The sequence below is a fragment of the Eublepharis macularius genome, chromosome 5, assembly GCF_028583425.1.
Source record: "Eublepharis macularius isolate TG4126 chromosome 5, MPM_Emac_v1.0, whole genome shotgun sequence".
Classification (NCBI taxonomy): Eukaryota; Metazoa; Chordata; class Lepidosauria; order Squamata; family Eublepharidae; genus Eublepharis; species Eublepharis macularius.
In genome coordinates, this window is record NC_072794.1 from 94,502,873 (window position 1) to 94,519,981 (window position 17,109).

The following is a 17,109-nucleotide window of genomic DNA, read 5'->3' on the forward strand; positions in this document are numbered from 1 at the left end:
CCTCTGCAGCCTGGACATCCTCCACTGCCAGCACCAAGGCTCCATGGCTGTCTCCCAGCTCTCCAGTGGCCATTGTCTCCTCTGCTGTGGCCAGCGGGGCTTGGTTGTCCCCTCTCCTCTGAGGCCCTGCCAATACCTCTATGGCTGTCTCCAAGGTTCCAATGGTGTTCCAGCCTCCAAGAGTCAGGGGAGGAGGAAAGTCCAGGGGGAAGGGCTGGGCCACTGTCCCTGGACAGCAAGAAATAATCGAGCAAATACCAACAATCTCCTGTACATATGTAATACTTGACAATACGTACCAATCCATGGCACTAGGAAGTTGTATACAACAAGCGATTTAGGATCTGCATAGTTTATAAACAAGAAAAACAGCTGTGTTTGAATGAAATTATATAAAATATTCATGATCACAAAACTCAAATAATTCTGGTTTTCTGAATATTTGCCCCAGTTTAGAGAAGTCTGGTAGATAATGGGAGCTGTCATATGCACAGGGTTGTAGTCTAAACATGTTTAGAGTATTTCATTGGCATACATTTACTGTTCATATATAAATATATTTTTCTATATAAACATGTTCCATTATTTTCAATGTTAAAAATTAGGCAGATTTTAAATTTCCTTCTATAACAACAGCATAAAATTGTAAGCAAAGTGCTTAACTTTGTCCTTACTCTTGTTATGTGTTATACATGTTTTTTCTGGCTTTCATAGAAAGCAGGATAAATTAAGTACAAAACTAAATAGAATAACAACATCAAGGTATAAACATTTTTATTGAACTGAAATTTTACTTATTTTAATAAAAATGCAGACATGCATACAGGGTTTGATTATTTTATAAATATTTTGGTGTGCAAGAAGAATATTATCCAGTCACTATCAGCATTAATCAACAGGCACGGGCAACTTGTTCAGCTTTGAAGGATACATCAGAAACCTATCATGAGTATAAGAGCCACAATTAACATGCATTTTTAGTCATTCATTTCATTTGCCCCCAGCAGCATAGCCATGCTGTTGTGAGGTGCCCCAACCAGTGACTTCCAGGCACTCATGCCTGGGCCCATTTCCCTTTTATTCATCCCATACCACTTTCCTAGGGGTTGCGCTCATTGCTACACATGGGGCATACTCCTGGACAGAGCTGCTTCAGATAGCTCCCAGTACGTTTTTCCCCTGGTGCCCCATTCCGTTTGATGGTGTCCTGTGCCTTTACATGGGTAGGATGTGTGCCATGGGCATGGCTTAGTATTGCATCATTCCTTCTCACCCCTTGCCTTGCATGTTTGTGGGTCTGGCATTCACTGGCTGCTACTCTGTGATTGGTCGGTTCCCCCAGTCTGTCATGGCCTCACCATGATCTGTCTGCAGCCTTTGATACAGTAGACCATGCCATCCTGTTGAGCAGTTTAGAAACAGAAGTGGGCATCAAATTATGTGCCTTGGACTGGTTTAAATTGTTTCTCATGGAACGGACCCAAAGGGTTGCTGTAGGAGATCAGCTATCTCCAGAATGGGAATTATCTTGTGTGGTCCTGCAGGGTGCAATCTTATCTCCCATGTTATTCAACCTCTACATAAAACCTTTAGGAGAACTCATTCACAGCTATGGAGTTGTATGTCATCAATATGCAGATGATACCCAGCTCTTTATTCTCACTATCCAGGTCCCCCCAGGATGCAGTAGAAACCTTAGATTGCTGCCTGACAGCCGTAGTAAAATGTTTGAAAAATAACAAATTAAAATTGAACCCAGACAAGAATGAAATGATGCTTGTTGGGAAGTCAGAGATCTTGAAAAACATTGTACTCCCCACCTTCGATGGAGTTTGTTTGACCTTTGCAGACTTGGTGAACAGCCTAGGGGTTATACTGGATCCAGCATTACTACTAGAAAAACAAGTTAAGGCAGCTGAAAAAACGCTTACTACAATCTCACTCTAGCCTGGAAAATGGCTTTTTATCTCAACACGGCCAACCTGGCCACCTGGATCCATGCTATGGTAACATCAAAACTTGACTATTGTAATGCACTATACATTGATCTCCCATCTAAGTTAACTAGGAGGCTCCAATTGGTGCAAAATGCTGCAGCTCGACTATTATCAGGAGTGAGCAGGAGCTTGAACATCACTCCCATCCTACAGTCATTCCATTGGCTATCAGTTACCATGCTCAGTTCAAGGTAATGGTTATTACATACAAAGCCCTTCATGGCCTTGGTCCAGCATACCTACGAGACCGCCTCTCTCCCTATGTCCCTCCATGACAGCTTCACTCATCTGAACAGGGTCTCTTGCAGGTGCCAGTCTGTACATGGGTGAAATCAACAGCAGCCTGTACACGGGCTTTCTTTGTGGTGGCCCCTACCCTATGGAATGGCCTGCCTGAGGAGGTCAGGAGAGCCCCCACCCTCCTGGCTTTCCACAAACAATGCAAAACTGAATTATTCAAAAAGGCCTTTTTTCTCAGCTAAGAGGGTGGTATTGTAGGAAAGGGATCCCAGATGTTTCGCTAATGAGTTAGAAACCATAGATTTCACCATTATGTTGCCTTATGTATTATCTGTTGCTTTAAATATGTACTCCTATATCCTACCTGTGCTTTATGTTGTTCAATGTAAGTCCTAAAGTTGATTATGTTCTGTTTCAGCAATTCCTCAACCCCATACTGGATCCTTGCTAATACTGTATCTTTGTAAACTTATATTCTTTTACCCCATGACTTTGTTTATGGAAATGTTCTTGGAACTGTATTCATTTACCTTTGACATTTATGGAAATGTTCTTGACACTGTATGGAAATGCCTGCCCTTGTCCTTGCCACTGATCTCACACAATGTAATCCGCCTTGAGTCTCAGTGAGAAAAGCAGGATATAAATAACATAAATAAAATAAAAAATAAAATAAAATAAATTGTGCTCATGTGACATCTTGTGGCCATGACAGTGCAGTTGCAAGCCACCAGAGCAGCTGTAAGCCTTGCAGCCTCACTACTAGGTCTTCTTTCCGGCTCCCGGACTCTGCCTCAACTCTTTAAGGATGGAATAGCAGTGCTGCTGTTGTATCAGGGACTGGCTACTGCCACCTTGGAGACCTTCAAGATTGCTCTGTCCAGGACTAAATGGAGAGGAGGGTCTATTACTTGAAAGATATGTTTGGTTTCCCTAGGGCAGATGAAGGATAAGCATAGAGGCATCTTTCATAGCTGGCCAAACAGGTTGTTCTTGATGGAAGGGGGGAAAGAGGCAAGAAAGGATGGAAATAACAAACAGAGCAAACTCAGTTCCCCCTAGCCAGCTCTGCTTCTTATGCTGCATGCGTGGCTTATGGAATGAGCCAGCCCTGGAAGAGGCTCCCATGGAAAGGAAGAGGGAAGTTATAGGTACTGGGGAAGATCTGTGCTGATAGCCTGGCTCAACCTGACCTAATTGCTCAACCACCTCTGCTAGATGGGCAAACTGAGCCTGCTACAACCAGCTAAGACAAGCTCTGGCCCTCTGCTTGCCCATTTGCCAGTGCATCTGCAACCCTCAGCTGCCTACCTGCTCTGTCTCCCTCCAAACCATTTTAAGTCATAAAAATGGTGTGTGAGGATGATTGAAAGCCTTACCATGAGCATTGCAGTGTCTGAACAGGGCACTGTGCACATGAGAATTGAGGAAAATCCACAACTCATGTCTCAGGATACAGGATGGGGACCCTGCACTCTAGAATGTGTAAATCAGCTCTTGAGGGGGTGGTGTCAGGATTGACTTAAATCATGAAATACATCTGTCACAACCATATACATGCAGCCCATCTCTGTTTTCTGCGGTTTAATATTCAAATTAATCAAATTTGAATTTAAAGTCTCTATAATGTCAAATACCATCTTAAGTTTCCTACGGCAGAGCCACATTATCTGAGGATTGATATCATCATACAATCAGAGAGAGAAAAAATTCCTTACCACCTCTACTAAATATTGCTTTCACGTATTCTGGATGGTTGATGTTTAGGAAAGGTAAGAATCCTCCATACCATATTGGATAACAATGTGGATATATTTTTGTCCATGATTCAACAGTCAGGAACTCTTCTTCTGGTTTCATCTGCATAATTTGTATAAAGGTAAGTTCAAGTCACTGGTATTAATTCAGTCAGTAATGGTAGTACTAACAGATAACCAAATATTGAATGTAGTAATGCATTTCAGCAAGAGATGATGGCTAAATTGAATTACTAGTCATCACCAACTAGGGACACTGTTGAACTAATAGAGCTTTTAAACATATATATGACTCACTTTTGGTTCTGTACCTGTCTCCCCCTTTTGATCCCAAATGTGCCTTTGAAAGCTGAGGAACATAAGATGATCAAGCATAAATAAACTATAGAATTTGTTATGTTTTAAGGAACTTGTTCAAACACAGTACAGTAGTAAATGTGTGAAAGTATGATATGAGAACATACCCATGAGAATTTACAGCAGCATATGCCTGCTAAACTTAATTTATTTAAAGATAGGTTAACTATCATTAAAGAGAGGTGCAGAGATAAAAACTAGCCCTTCATGTGTAGGATCTTCTCAGACACATGAGAATTAACATACATATATTTGGGGCTTTCAGAAGAGCAAGATTCAGGTCCAGCAGCACAAAAGGAGCTCTAACTCTTGGTAGCTCATACCCTGGAAATCTATTTGGTCTTTAAGGTGCTGCTGGACCTAAATCTTGCTCATTTAAAGCAAATGTTTTCAAAGTCAGTTTGCTGCTTATTGTTTTGCATCTTTCAATGAGTTCCAAACCCGACTGCTCTGGTTTATGCATTCATACCTTTCACCAGTTCCTCTAAAAACATTTTACATGTTGCCATTTTTGTCCCCATTCACCATGCACTGAACAGGACCTTATAGTGCTAGCAAACTGCCTAATGGCTTGGCTAATCCACTACAATGGAAGAATGGTTCAGGGTATACTCAATGCTGGACTCTATAAACAGGAATACAGAATATGGCATCAAACAAAAAACTGCAAGGATTCTTTGTGATTTAGAAGCCTGCTAAATGTGTGCAATGAAGCTACAACTGCATAATGTTATCTGGGACAGTTGACACAAGAAATTTCTCACTCATGTGATCTACTTGCAAGAGCAACGCTACACTGGAGCACATGCTCATGAAAGACCACAGTGGTGAATATAGTTGTGAGTTTTAATATCATTATTGTAAATCGGTTATAGTTATTTAATTTATTTTTCTTGTCAGTGTATTTCTTGAATGCATCAGAAAAAATATAGACAAGGATCAGATTCAATTTCTGCCCTTTCAAAGTAAATTGTATTCTGGATTCCAGTTCTCTAGGAAGAAACTGGAGAGCAAGAGAGAGATTCCCCCAAACCGTGCTTTCCACAAATTTAAAAATTTGTCCATACTTTTCACTCATAAGTCCAGCAAATGATAGTGATATAATTATTGCTTAAAATGCTTTCATAGAACTAGCATTCCAATCTGCCAGTCCACTAAAGATGTATTTGTATTCCATTCTAGCAATATCACATAATCAGAAGTATTTGGGCATCACAGCCAAGATGAGTTGACCTTATGCTTCTGGAATGCACAATGGGGGTGGAATAGTCATTGTGTTCTTAGGGCATTGAGACTTGAGAGAAGATATGCTGTTTATATTGGTTTGAATTTTTGTCATAGATTATATCATGTTTCTTCATACTTGTCTGTTTCCGTCCTTCAAAGCAGGGCTTTTTTCCTGGGAAAAGAGGTGGTGGAACTCTTAAGAGGGAAATGAGGGAGAAACAGATGGAAGAAAAGTATTGCTGCTTTCAAATGTCCCACTGCTTTTTTCAGCTGCCGTTTGAAAGCGGGGGTGTGAAAGCAGTGTTGTTGCTTTCAAGGCCCACAGCTTTTTTTCAGCTGATGGGGGATCCCCCTCCCATCAGCTGAAATGTGGTGGGCTTTGAATACAACGCTTTTCTTGTCGCTTGCCATGCACCGTGGGCTGCACTCGGGAGGAAACAGGGTCAGGGGGTGGGGCTACTGGACATGTAATTACTTTCAAGAGGTGCCGGAATGCCGTTCCATGGCATTCCAGCTGAAAAAAAGCCCTGCTTCAAAGTATTCCCAATATTCCCAATGTTTACTTCCATAGTCAGATAAGATTCATACCTGCGGGACCACCTCCCACCATAGGCTGCTTCATTCAGCAGACAAACATCTACTGGTGGTCTCTGGCTACAAGGAGGTTCACCTTGTCTCAATCAGGGCCAGAGCCTTTTCGTTCCTGGCACCAACCTGGTGGAACTCTCTGTCTGCAGAAACATAGGCTCACTTGAATTTGCTATCTTTCCACTGGGCCTGCAAGCCAGAGATGTCCCACCAGGCATATGGCGATTGAGCTGGCCAAGTCGTCCAAACTGGCCTCCTGCCATAGGGGTATGTGTGTGCCCCCCCCAACTTGTATCCATCTGGAAGCTGGCCATCCTGCCCTGTGGGCTTGTTCAGGCTAAACAAGTGGTGCAGTATGTGCACAGCTGTTTTAAAGTGATAACATAATAATAATAACATTCAATTTATATACTGTCCTTCCGGATGACTTAACACCCACTCAGAGTGGTTTACAAAGTATGTAAACACAACAATAATCACACTGTGAGGTGGGTGGGGCAGAGAGAGCTTCTAGAAGCTGTTACTGACCCAAGGTCACACAGCTGGCTTCAGGTGGAGGAGTGGGGAATCAAACCCAGTTCTCCAGATTAGAGTCCCGCACTCTTAACCACTACACCAAACTTCCTTAATGATTTTATATTTTATGCTGCCATGTTTTACTATTGTATTTATTTTTGTTGTGATCCACTCTGATCATGCTTGTGGGAAGAGCAGAATATAAATTCAAATAAATATGTACGTATGTACATACATACATACATAAAAATTATAGCCTGAACACTTTATAATGTTTGCCATTTAGCCTTCTAGTTTAGATATCCCGGAGCCTGATTGAGAATTGTTAGTAAAGTGGTGATCAGGAATTTTATTACATGTAGAGTTTTTTCCTACTCTAAATATCCTTAAAAATAAAACATGGCACTAAGATGATATACTGGTCTGATATGTATGGCTTGCATACAGAAACTACCCCATGCAGTGCCTTCTTTGCTGTTCCTAAAGTCAACCAGAAGAGTTTTCTGCATGGTGCCATCTCTGTGCCATGTTCTAGCAGAAAGGGCCATAATAAGTAGAGATGGGCATGAACCTAATTACGACCCAAAAAAATCCACAAAACAGCCTGGTTCATGGTTCGTGAACCAGGGTTCGTGGAAGCTCTTTTCATGGAACTTCCGCTAACTTTATACTGGTTTGTTAGGTCGTATTACAGGGGCAGTTTAAATGGTCAAATGGACATTTAAACTGCCCCTTTAATGGACTTGCGGGTCCATTTAAACTGCCCAAATCCCAGCCCCCCTACCCCACTACCCCCCCCCCACTGGCAGGGCCCTTTAAACTATCAGCTGGCAGTTGGGGGGAATCCCCCCTGCTGCCTGCCAGCTGACATCTTAAAAAAAGATGTCAAATATTTTAGCTAAAGAAATCTTTCACAAATTTAGATTTTTTGGAAAAAGAAAGAAGAACTAAGGGAGGGATGAAGCAGAGTTCCTCCAACATTAAAGAACGCCTAAAGAACTGACAATTAACATTCATATGCATGAATATTAGTGATCTGGACTAGACATGGGCACGAACAGCATTACAAACAGAAAAAACCCACGAACAGCCCGATCTGCTATTCTCAAACAAGCTGTTCGTGAGGCCCCATCCTAAACGAACAGGTGGTCATTGCAAGCCTCATTCATTGCCTTCAGCAGCCGTTTGTCAAGCCAGATGTCATGGCCCAGTCTGGGCTCAGTGAGAGCAAGGACTCCTCCTCAGGAGGAGAGAGGCTTTGTGTAGCCAGCCAGGACTCCTTGGGAGAAGAGGAGCTCCATGTAGCCAGCCCTGACTCAGCAGAGGTTGGTAATCAGGAACCACAGCTGCTGGCTAATCGGAGCCTACAGCCAGCAGCTGAAGCAGAGCCATCAGTACTCTCCAGCCCCAGCACCACAGGGGAAGCTCAGTCAGGGACTGCCAGCACCACAGGGGAAGCCCAGCCAGGGGCTTCCACCCCCCCCCCCAGGTTCGCCCACACGTAAAGAACGCCGCAGACAAAGGCTGAGGCTGGAACTGCAGGAGAGACGGCGCAGTGCTCGTCTCCTGAGCCGACGCCAGCTGCTGGAGAGCGACAATGAGGAGCTTCAGGATGGAGCCCCAGCAGTTGGATGAAAACCACGCCTGGCAATAAAAGCCAGTCAGGAGTGACAGCCAGGCGTGGAAGCAACGTGTCTACTGCCTGCAACCACTCTGTGTTCTGTGGACCTTGCCCGTGCCTGCTTTTGGACCTGACACTATCGGTAACTGACCTTGGACTGTGCCTGACCTTGCTTTTGGACTCTGGACTCACTTCTGGCATTATCTCATGCTCTGACCACTGCTTTGACTTGGCTTTTGGCTCCTGAAACTCCCCTTGGACTTGGTTTGAGGTTTGGACTTGAACCACCCTGCTTGGGCTGGCCCAGCATGTGACACCAGACAGTCTGGCACCTGCAATCAATCCCCTTGGCAACCGGAGGCAGGGGGGGACTGAACTCTGTCTGAACTCCTTCTGGCTTTAACCCTTCAAAGTACTTCCAACAGAGAGTCCCGTTTTTGCCACTGTGAAGAGAAAATTACAGCCAACGGGGAGACCCATGGATCATGCCTTTCCCGGGGTGCAATCTCTCTGAAACTTGGGGGGTCTTCAGAGGACAGTGAGGACTATGTCCCCTGCAAATTTGGTGGGTATTGGACATTGGGAAGGTCACTTTTGTAACCCCTCAAACTAGCTGCCAGCAGACACTGCTGTTTTTGCCAGGACAGGGCCCTTTAAACTATCAGCTGGCTGGCAACAGTGGGGGAATCCCCCCCCCCCGCCACCTGCCAACTGATAGTTTAAGGGATCTTTAAAGGGCCAGGTAAGTGGGTTTGAGGGGAGGGGGGCTAAGTGGGGGGGTTGGGGGGTTCTGGCCCCCACGAACAATGAACAACAAACATGCCTGGGAACAGTTCATGTTTGTCCATGTTCATTGTTTGTTGTTCGTGGATGGCAACGGACAGCGAACATTTTTCCCCCTGTTCGTGCCCATGTCTAATCTGGACATAGGCACAATTTTGCCACTTGATGTGTTAATATGTAAATGTTAATTTAACATTAATTCCTATGACCTCAAAGTGCCAAAATGGATTTAGATACTCCCATCACTTCTGAAATCATTATGCAGTGGAATCTGCATCAAACAGTTTTATATGAAGTGGTCTACTGAGTGATCATATCTGGTGCCACCATGCTTCTAATAGGCAGTAAAAACCTTGTTCACTAACACAGGTCATTACAGATCCTACACAGTGACTGCCCAAGTCACAATATGATGGGAATAATAATAGCCCCCGTTGTCGCAAAAGTGTTTTCTTTCCTTTGTCTTTCTAAACGGTAGCGTCTTCTGACATTTCACTTTTCTGGGATCATTTTAATTAGAAAGATCTTATTAAAATGCATGAGCATTAGAAGCTAGCAAACATAACTAAGGAAGAAAGACAACTCTTCAGGCTCAGATCTACAAGCACAAATTGTCTGCTTTCTGGTGGTTTTCAACCAAAACAGCCCTAACCATTGGGCTCCTTGATACCGTTCCAAGATTTTAGTAGTAAAAGGGTTATAAAAAATGTATTTTTAATTTCTGTTCAGGAGCAAAAAGAACACAGTCAGCACCCATCCACCAGTCTCCATGTAAAGCTCTTCAAATATACACACACAGATCATAAGTCTTATAGTCACCTTACCATTTTGAAATGGCCATAAAGCCAGTGGGTGGGAGGTCCAGGAAAACATCTGAGGACTTGGATCAGGTACTGCTTCTGCCGATACATCATGATGGCTTTCAGGACCACATAAGTGAAGATCAAAATAATAATCAACTGACAAATCTGACAGAAATCTTGAGGCAACCAAAACCAAAAAGAGCTGGTAAGAGCCCCTAGCAGAGATTTTGCACTTCCTCCCATGTCAGCATTAGGCTCTGATTCTTCTTCCATTAGATTTCTGTTGTTCAGATTGCCAGGTGTAACACTCTCAGCAGCACTAAAAAAACCATGCAGAAACATGACTTGAAGAATTATTCTTTAAACGAAATGCATAATCTTGGTCTAAACATATTTTCAACAAGGAAACAGTGGAAAGAACTGCAACCGTCCTGAAGACTTTTAGTTCCCACCCCCAAAAGCTATTTGTTAAGTCAATAATTGTTCAGCCAATAAAATAATCTCTTTCAAGTTGCAACAATACTTTCTTCTAGCTGGCTGGAGTCACTGTGCAATCATGCCTTTTTGTGATACTTGTTGGAAGAATACTCATATTTCCACTTCACATGGTGACTGACAGCATTTTCCCCCTAATTTTGCAGAGCTGATAGCCAAATTAGATGAAATGTAAATGTCTGAGTCATCTCACAACTATTTCAGAACTGAAATGCAACTGTGTTTAGTATTGAGGATTTTTTTCCAAATAAAATCACACCCAGCTGCTTGAGAAAAAAGATTCTCCTAATATGCAGCTATATGCATATTCTTCCTTGGTAATATTTCTGGTTTCAGCCCATAGTTGTTCTGGCTCATGATCAGTTAAACTTAGTATTGCACACCTGTTCCTTACCTAGTCTTTAAATTTTTCAGGAATATTATTTAGATTGTATTTTGGTACTATGATTCTTTTAGTGTTTCTCTTCAGCTTTATACTAATTTTTGATATTAGTAACTCAGCTCCTGGTCTTGTTTTAGCAGGGAGAACAGATCTTCTCCATCTTCTTCTTCCAGTTATGTAATCTATTTGATTCCTGTATTGGTTACCTGGTGATTTCCATGTGTACAATTGTCTTTTTGGTTGCCTGAAGCATGTATTAGCAATGAACAGGTTGTTGGCGCTACAAAATTCTATGAGTCGCTCTCCTACTTCATTTTGTGATCCTAGTCCAAATTTTCCAACTATGTTTGATTCTGCTGTATCTCCTACTTTTGCATTCCAGTCACCTATGATTATCAGCATATCTTGTTTAGGTGTACAGTCAATTTCTTCTTGGACACTTGCGTAAAAGTTTTCAATTTCTTCCTTCTCAGCAACTGTAGTTGGAACATAAACTTAAATGCTGGTTATGGTAAGAAGTTTTCCCTGAAGTCTGATTGATATTTCTCTGCCAGACTTTGCATTGTAGCTCTTGACTGCTTGTGCTATGTCTTACCTCACGATTAGAGCAACACCATTTCTTTTTATTGTGGTTTTCTGACTGAAAACATCCCAAATCAGTCCACATTAGTTCAGTCACACCCAGTACTGCAATGTTTAAACATTCTATTTCTTGTTTTTATTTTATTTATTTATTATTTTATTTTATCATATTTATATTCTGCCCTCCCTGCAAGCAGGCTCAGGGCAGATAACAGCATTAAAACATTTAAAACATTTCATATAAAACATTTAAAAGCATTGTACAAAAATATAAAAAAATAGCAGCACTCTCTTTCTTGATGGCAGCAATACTGTTAATTACAAATAGTGCAACAGTGCAGTTGAACACAGCAGCGGCTTAAGAACAGTGGTGCAGAGAAAAACCCCCACAGCAATTGGTAATTGCGGGTACAGACACGTGAATACAAAGGCAATATTTATGTTTTATCTGCACAGTCATAAATACTCTCTCATCAATATTTGAAACATAAGCATGTTTTTACATAATAAATAACAAGCACAACCACAAGCCAAAATGGAGAGGACCACCTTCCCCAAAGTCAATAAAGTCCAGAATGATGTTTCCCAATTCAAAAAGCAATTGCACTCCTCTCTTCTCTGGGGGTTGCACCAGTCCACCAGCAGAAGTGCTCCGAAGCCCACACCCCAGCCAGGAGGACCCGCGGACCAGATGTAATCAGAAGGGGAAGGGGGAAGCCGCTCCGCGCTCAACAGGACGCACGCTGATTTCCTGTTTTGGGACTCTTTCTCAAGAGCACATAATAATAACAGTTGTGCCTAAAATACAAATTCATTTGTACACCACATGTCACACCATACAATAAAGTACAATATATAATACATCAATGTTACAAAAGTCATTACACTTACTATTCACCATCGCTTAACTCTCTCCTCTTTTTCCATATGAACACCAGATAACAGGTGCAATCAATCTTAATGAGGGCACTTAAAAGCCTTATCTCTTGAGTCAGCAGCCGCCTAATTAAAGGGACCCCAGCCGCAAAAAACCAAGCAGCAAACTGGGTGGAATCTGTCCACGCTGTCAAGTGTGCGCCTACCTCATCTTATAAATAACAAGCCCAATCCAGATGTTGATTAAGCAACTTGGGTGCCACGGAGTCTAAGTGAAAAATCCAAAAAGTTTCTCTCTGTAACAATGCTCTATTCCCCTCCCCCAAAGCAGAGGGTTTGAGTACTTCCAAAACTGAAAAACGGAAGTCTCTTGCGCTGCTATGTCTGTTCAAGAAATGTTGGACCAATGGAGCATCTGTAACTTTATTTCTAATGCGTGAAATGTGCTCCTGTATGCGAATCTTCACAGGGCGGCTGGTGCTGCCCACATAAATCAAAGGACAGGAACACTCAATGATGTATACAACATGGGCGGTGTTGCATGTAGAAAGATCTCGTAATCTAATCACTTCTTGAGTGTCACTGACAACAAAGGAATTCCCTTCACTGGCTAGATCACAGATATTACACCTTCTGCATCTATGATGTCCTGTCGCCTGATTTTCTACTCGTGGAGCTGTCTGAAAGTCTGATCTAACCAGAGAGTCTCTCAAATTCCTTGTCCATCTATAAGCTACCACTGGTGAATGCTCACACCCTGGTATGTCCGAAATCAAATCCCATCTGCGTTTTATGATAGTAACAATTTCCTTGGCTAGGGAAGTGTATTCAATAGACCAATGTAATAAGGACCTATCATTCCTGGATTTCTGTACAAAGAGCGATTCTCTGGGGATGCCAGCAACCCTGGAAGCAGCAGAGCTAATGACATCCTCAAGATAGCCTCTGTTAGCGAGCTCTTGCCCCAGTTGGTCCCTAAGGCAAAAGGCATACTAAGGACACGCCAAAAGACCGCTGCTGCAATCCAAAGCTTTATTCACAAGTGCTGAGGGTCAAATCAAGAAGACAGGGGAGCGCCCACACTCTCCGGCTGCTCCCGGCAGGAGATTGGCAACGGGACAAGAGAATTTCCTCTCTTGTCATCAAGTTTCTTCTTAGTTTTAGTTGAACAGAATTTCCTCTCTTGTCACAAGAGAGGAAATTCTGTTCAACTAAAACTAAGAAGAAACTTGATTCTTGTCTAGCAGGTTATTTTTCAGTAAAAGAAATACGCTTTACACGAAGAATTTATTTGTGGCTTTTGATGAAGCTGTGAGCCTTGCGAAACGGGACAATTTAGCCAGGCAAACCCGTTGCCAATCTCCCGCCGGGAGCAGCCGGAGAGTGTGGGCGCTCCCCTGTCTTCTTGATTTGACCCTCGGCATTTGTGAATAAAGCTTTGGATTGCAGCAGCGGTCTTTTGGCGTGTCCTTAGTGTGCCTTTTGCCTCGGAGTTTGGGACCGTTCCCCCTGTCCTTTTGCCAGTTGGTCCCTAGCCTTAATATAATCTTTACTATCAGTGGCATTCCTGCGTAAACGTTGGACTTTTCCCACTGGAAGATTACGTCTCAAATGGGGTGGGTGGAAAGAATCAAAGCGTAAATATGAGTTCTTATCCATAGGCTTACGAAAGGGGCGGACTTGAAGTTTATTGTTATGGTTCTTAAAAATTGTCACATCTAAGAAATTGATGCTTTCCTCACTGTACTGCCATGTATATTGTATATGTGGATTCTGAGCATTTAACCAGGGCCCAAAGGCATCTGCAGATTCTCTCTCTGAATACACTAAGTACAGGTCGTCAATGTACCTCCTCAGGAGTAAGATCTTAGAGAAAAAAGGGTTGACTACCTCATTGCAAATATAATTACGTTCCTGAGTGATCATATAAATATTTGCAATGCTGGGAGCCGCGGCACAGCCCATCACGACTCCCTTAACCTGCAGAAAGTAATCAGAGTCAAAATGGAAATAGTTATACTGTAATATAATGTCTAGCAGTTGAATGAGGAAGGCTCTACAGTCGCTCTGAATCAAAGCATCCTCCACAGCAGCTCTAGCCTCTTCGTGGGGAATCGAGGTATATAGCGCGGTGACATCCATCGTGAGCAGGATGGCAGACTCGGGAATGTGGATGCCCTCAATCTCCTTGATAAATGCTCTAGTGTCAAGAAGATAACTGGGGGTGTTTCTAGACAAAGGCTGCAGAAAGGCCTCCAAGTACTGAGCTAATGGCTCCAAAATCGAATTCGAGACAGATACTATCGGGCAGCCCTTGGGAGGGTAACCTGGCTTATGCACTTTGGGGAGAAGGTAAAAGGTGGGAACGTGCGGGTTCTTATTCCAGAGGAAAGCACGAATGCTCGTGGAGATGGACCCTAATCCCAAAGCCTCATCAATGGTGATTTTAATTATTCTCCTAATGTGTGCAGTGAGATTGTTGGGCAACTTTTTGTAAAACGTAATATCTTGTAGCTGGCGCTGAACTTCAAATAAGTAGACCCTAGTGTTGAGAAGCATGATCCCCCCACTGTTATCGGCGGGTTTTATAATTAAATTGGGATCTTGAGCAAGTGCCCACATTTGGGCATGTTATCCCATTGCTTCCTAGGTTTGCGTTCTAAAGACAGTATGTCTTTAAGAACCAGTCTCTCAAATACATCGATTGCTGGATCATTCACAGACGAAGTGAAAGTAGACTTAGTTCTAAAGGGGACAGATTAAGAAGTATTCACCAACAAATCATTTGCAAAAAAAAAAAAATTAATTTCACCAAGCGAACTAGCTTATAAACATCCAATCGGGTATGCCAAGCCTGATACCAGGGTGTAGGGACAAACCCTAATCCCTTGTTAAGGACCATGGTCCTTCTCGTGGAAAGATCTAAGAAAGAGGTTGATAACTTAAAACAGGAGATTCAAACTATCACTGAAAACTTACAGGGTGGCATGGCTCGGGTCGATTTTGATAACAAAGTAGCTGAGCTTGAGAAGGAACTTTCAAGTTTTGAGTCCAAATTGAGGGAGAATAAAATTAAAAAATTTCGCAGGGACTGTAGGGATTATGTTGAAGGATCTGTATACCAGTGGTGGGATTCCAAAGCGGAACCCGCCTGTAAATGAAAGAGATTAACTTGGGCAAAGCTGCCTGGTGCCATATCGGATGTTGAAACCTCTGGCGCCTCTGACTTCGAGACCTCAGGAGAGGAGGACGTGAGATCCCTTAGGAGTAGGAAAATCACTAGGTCAGGTGGTCAGCAGGGTGCCAGTGGGTGTTTTTTAGGCCACGGCTCAGGCTTCCCAGGGAGAGGGAAGAGGTAAACTTCATTTTCAATTTGTCTGATCGAGCCCTGAGCATGTGTGAGGTCAGGGTGGGGGGATCGTGTATTGCCTCTGCCATGTATTGCCCCTGCAAGTGCTCCTGCACTCTGCAGTGGGCCGAATTGGGCCTGATTCAGGCCAAATTGGGCTGCTGGGGATGGCGGAGTCACTGCTGGGCAGAGCGATGGCACAAATTGGGCAAGGAATGGGATCCACCCCTGGTTGGATCCTGTCCCAGGGGCCCATCCACCATGTACGTGCTGCAAACCTGAGTGTGAAAGGAAAGAATGGAAGAAGAGAAGGGAAGGAATGGGATTTCAAAGAACATAAATGTAATTTATTTAAGATCCACTTCAGAGAGATACCAGCTTCTCCCACATGATCATGGGAAATATTGTTTCATTGGATTATCCTAATTAGAGGGCAGCACCATTAGTCTACCAACACGGAGCCTTTTAGTCTAGTGATCCCCTTTAGCTCCCCATGTGTGATCAAATGACAAATATACTTAGGGTTGCCAGGTCCCCTTACCCTCTGGGTGGGAGGTGGGAGACCTGGCACCTCAGTGCTGCTTGCGCGTGCACACACTCCCAGCCTGTGTGATGACATCACTTCATTCATTGACAGTCATTGACAGCATTGTGCAGGCCATGTATTGCCCCTGCAAGTGCTCCTGCACTCTGCAGTGGGCCAAATTAGGCCTGATTCAGGCCTAATTGAGCTGCTGGGGATGGCGGAGTCACTGCTGGGCAGGGCGATGGACCTGGATCACTCCTGTGCTCTGCAGCAGGCCAAACTGGGCCCATTTCAGGCTAAAACCAGCCTACTCTGGGGCACAGGAGGGTGCCGCACCACCCAGGAGTGTGCCCTGGAAGGCACATTCCCCTGCCTTTCCCCCCGCTGGCCAGGTAAGCAGGGGGTGGAGGGTGGGAGCAGGATCCCCTGCCCCCAGCAAGGGATGTGCAACTATAAATATACTCTTGACATGTGCCATAACTATACTCTTGACAAGTTAATTATGTTATAATATTCACTTCAATTGTAATAAATTAAAATCTTTTTCAAGTTCTGATGCTTCCTAGCCATGCAGCATGAGCACATGTTCATCTTTGACTGTATTGATTTCCTTGAAATGACATGTCTCCCTTCCAATCAGACCCGTGCAAGGGAGGAGCAAAGAGCACTTCCAAGCATTTCCAAGCTGCAGAGAGCTGCCATTCTCCTTCCCCCCTCCTTTGTGAATTGGAGAGTTTTCTTTCCCCCTTTCTGCTGCAATTTTGGTGACACTTTGTTGAAAAACAAGGACTCCAGCCCCTCCTCCCAGAAAAGTCCCCCATAGGGAATAATGGACATGCAATTATGATGGCTTGGCAGTGGGGGAGCTTGTTCAGAGGCCTGTTCAATGTAAACCTTTTGTTCAATGTGCCTGAATCTTGGGGGTTCTTTGCAGCACAGGCAGAAGGCACTCTACTGAAATTTTGGTGATATTTTGTTGAAAGCAACAACTCCAGCCCCACAAAAATAGT

The 17,109-nt window shown here is 43.5% G+C and overlaps 1 protein-coding gene across 1 annotated transcript in view; it reads right to left on the reverse strand.

Annotated features, from left to right (window-relative positions):
• LOC129329758 (cytochrome P450 4B1-like) overlaps window positions 1-10,375 on the reverse strand; it is a 38,133-nt gene extending 27,758 nt beyond the window's left edge. Inside the window, exons 1-3 of the mRNA XM_054979356.1 lie at window positions 9,911-10,375; window positions 3,956-4,097; window positions 300-344 (exon numbers count right to left, since the gene is read on the reverse strand). Of these exons, the coding sequence (XP_054835331.1) occupies window positions 300-344; window positions 3,956-4,097; window positions 9,911-10,231 (508 nt within the window). The 5' untranslated portion in view covers window positions 10,232-10,375. The remainder of the gene's footprint in view (window positions 1-299; window positions 345-3,955; window positions 4,098-9,910) is intronic.
• Window positions 10,376-17,109: the final 6,734 nt, after the last annotated feature.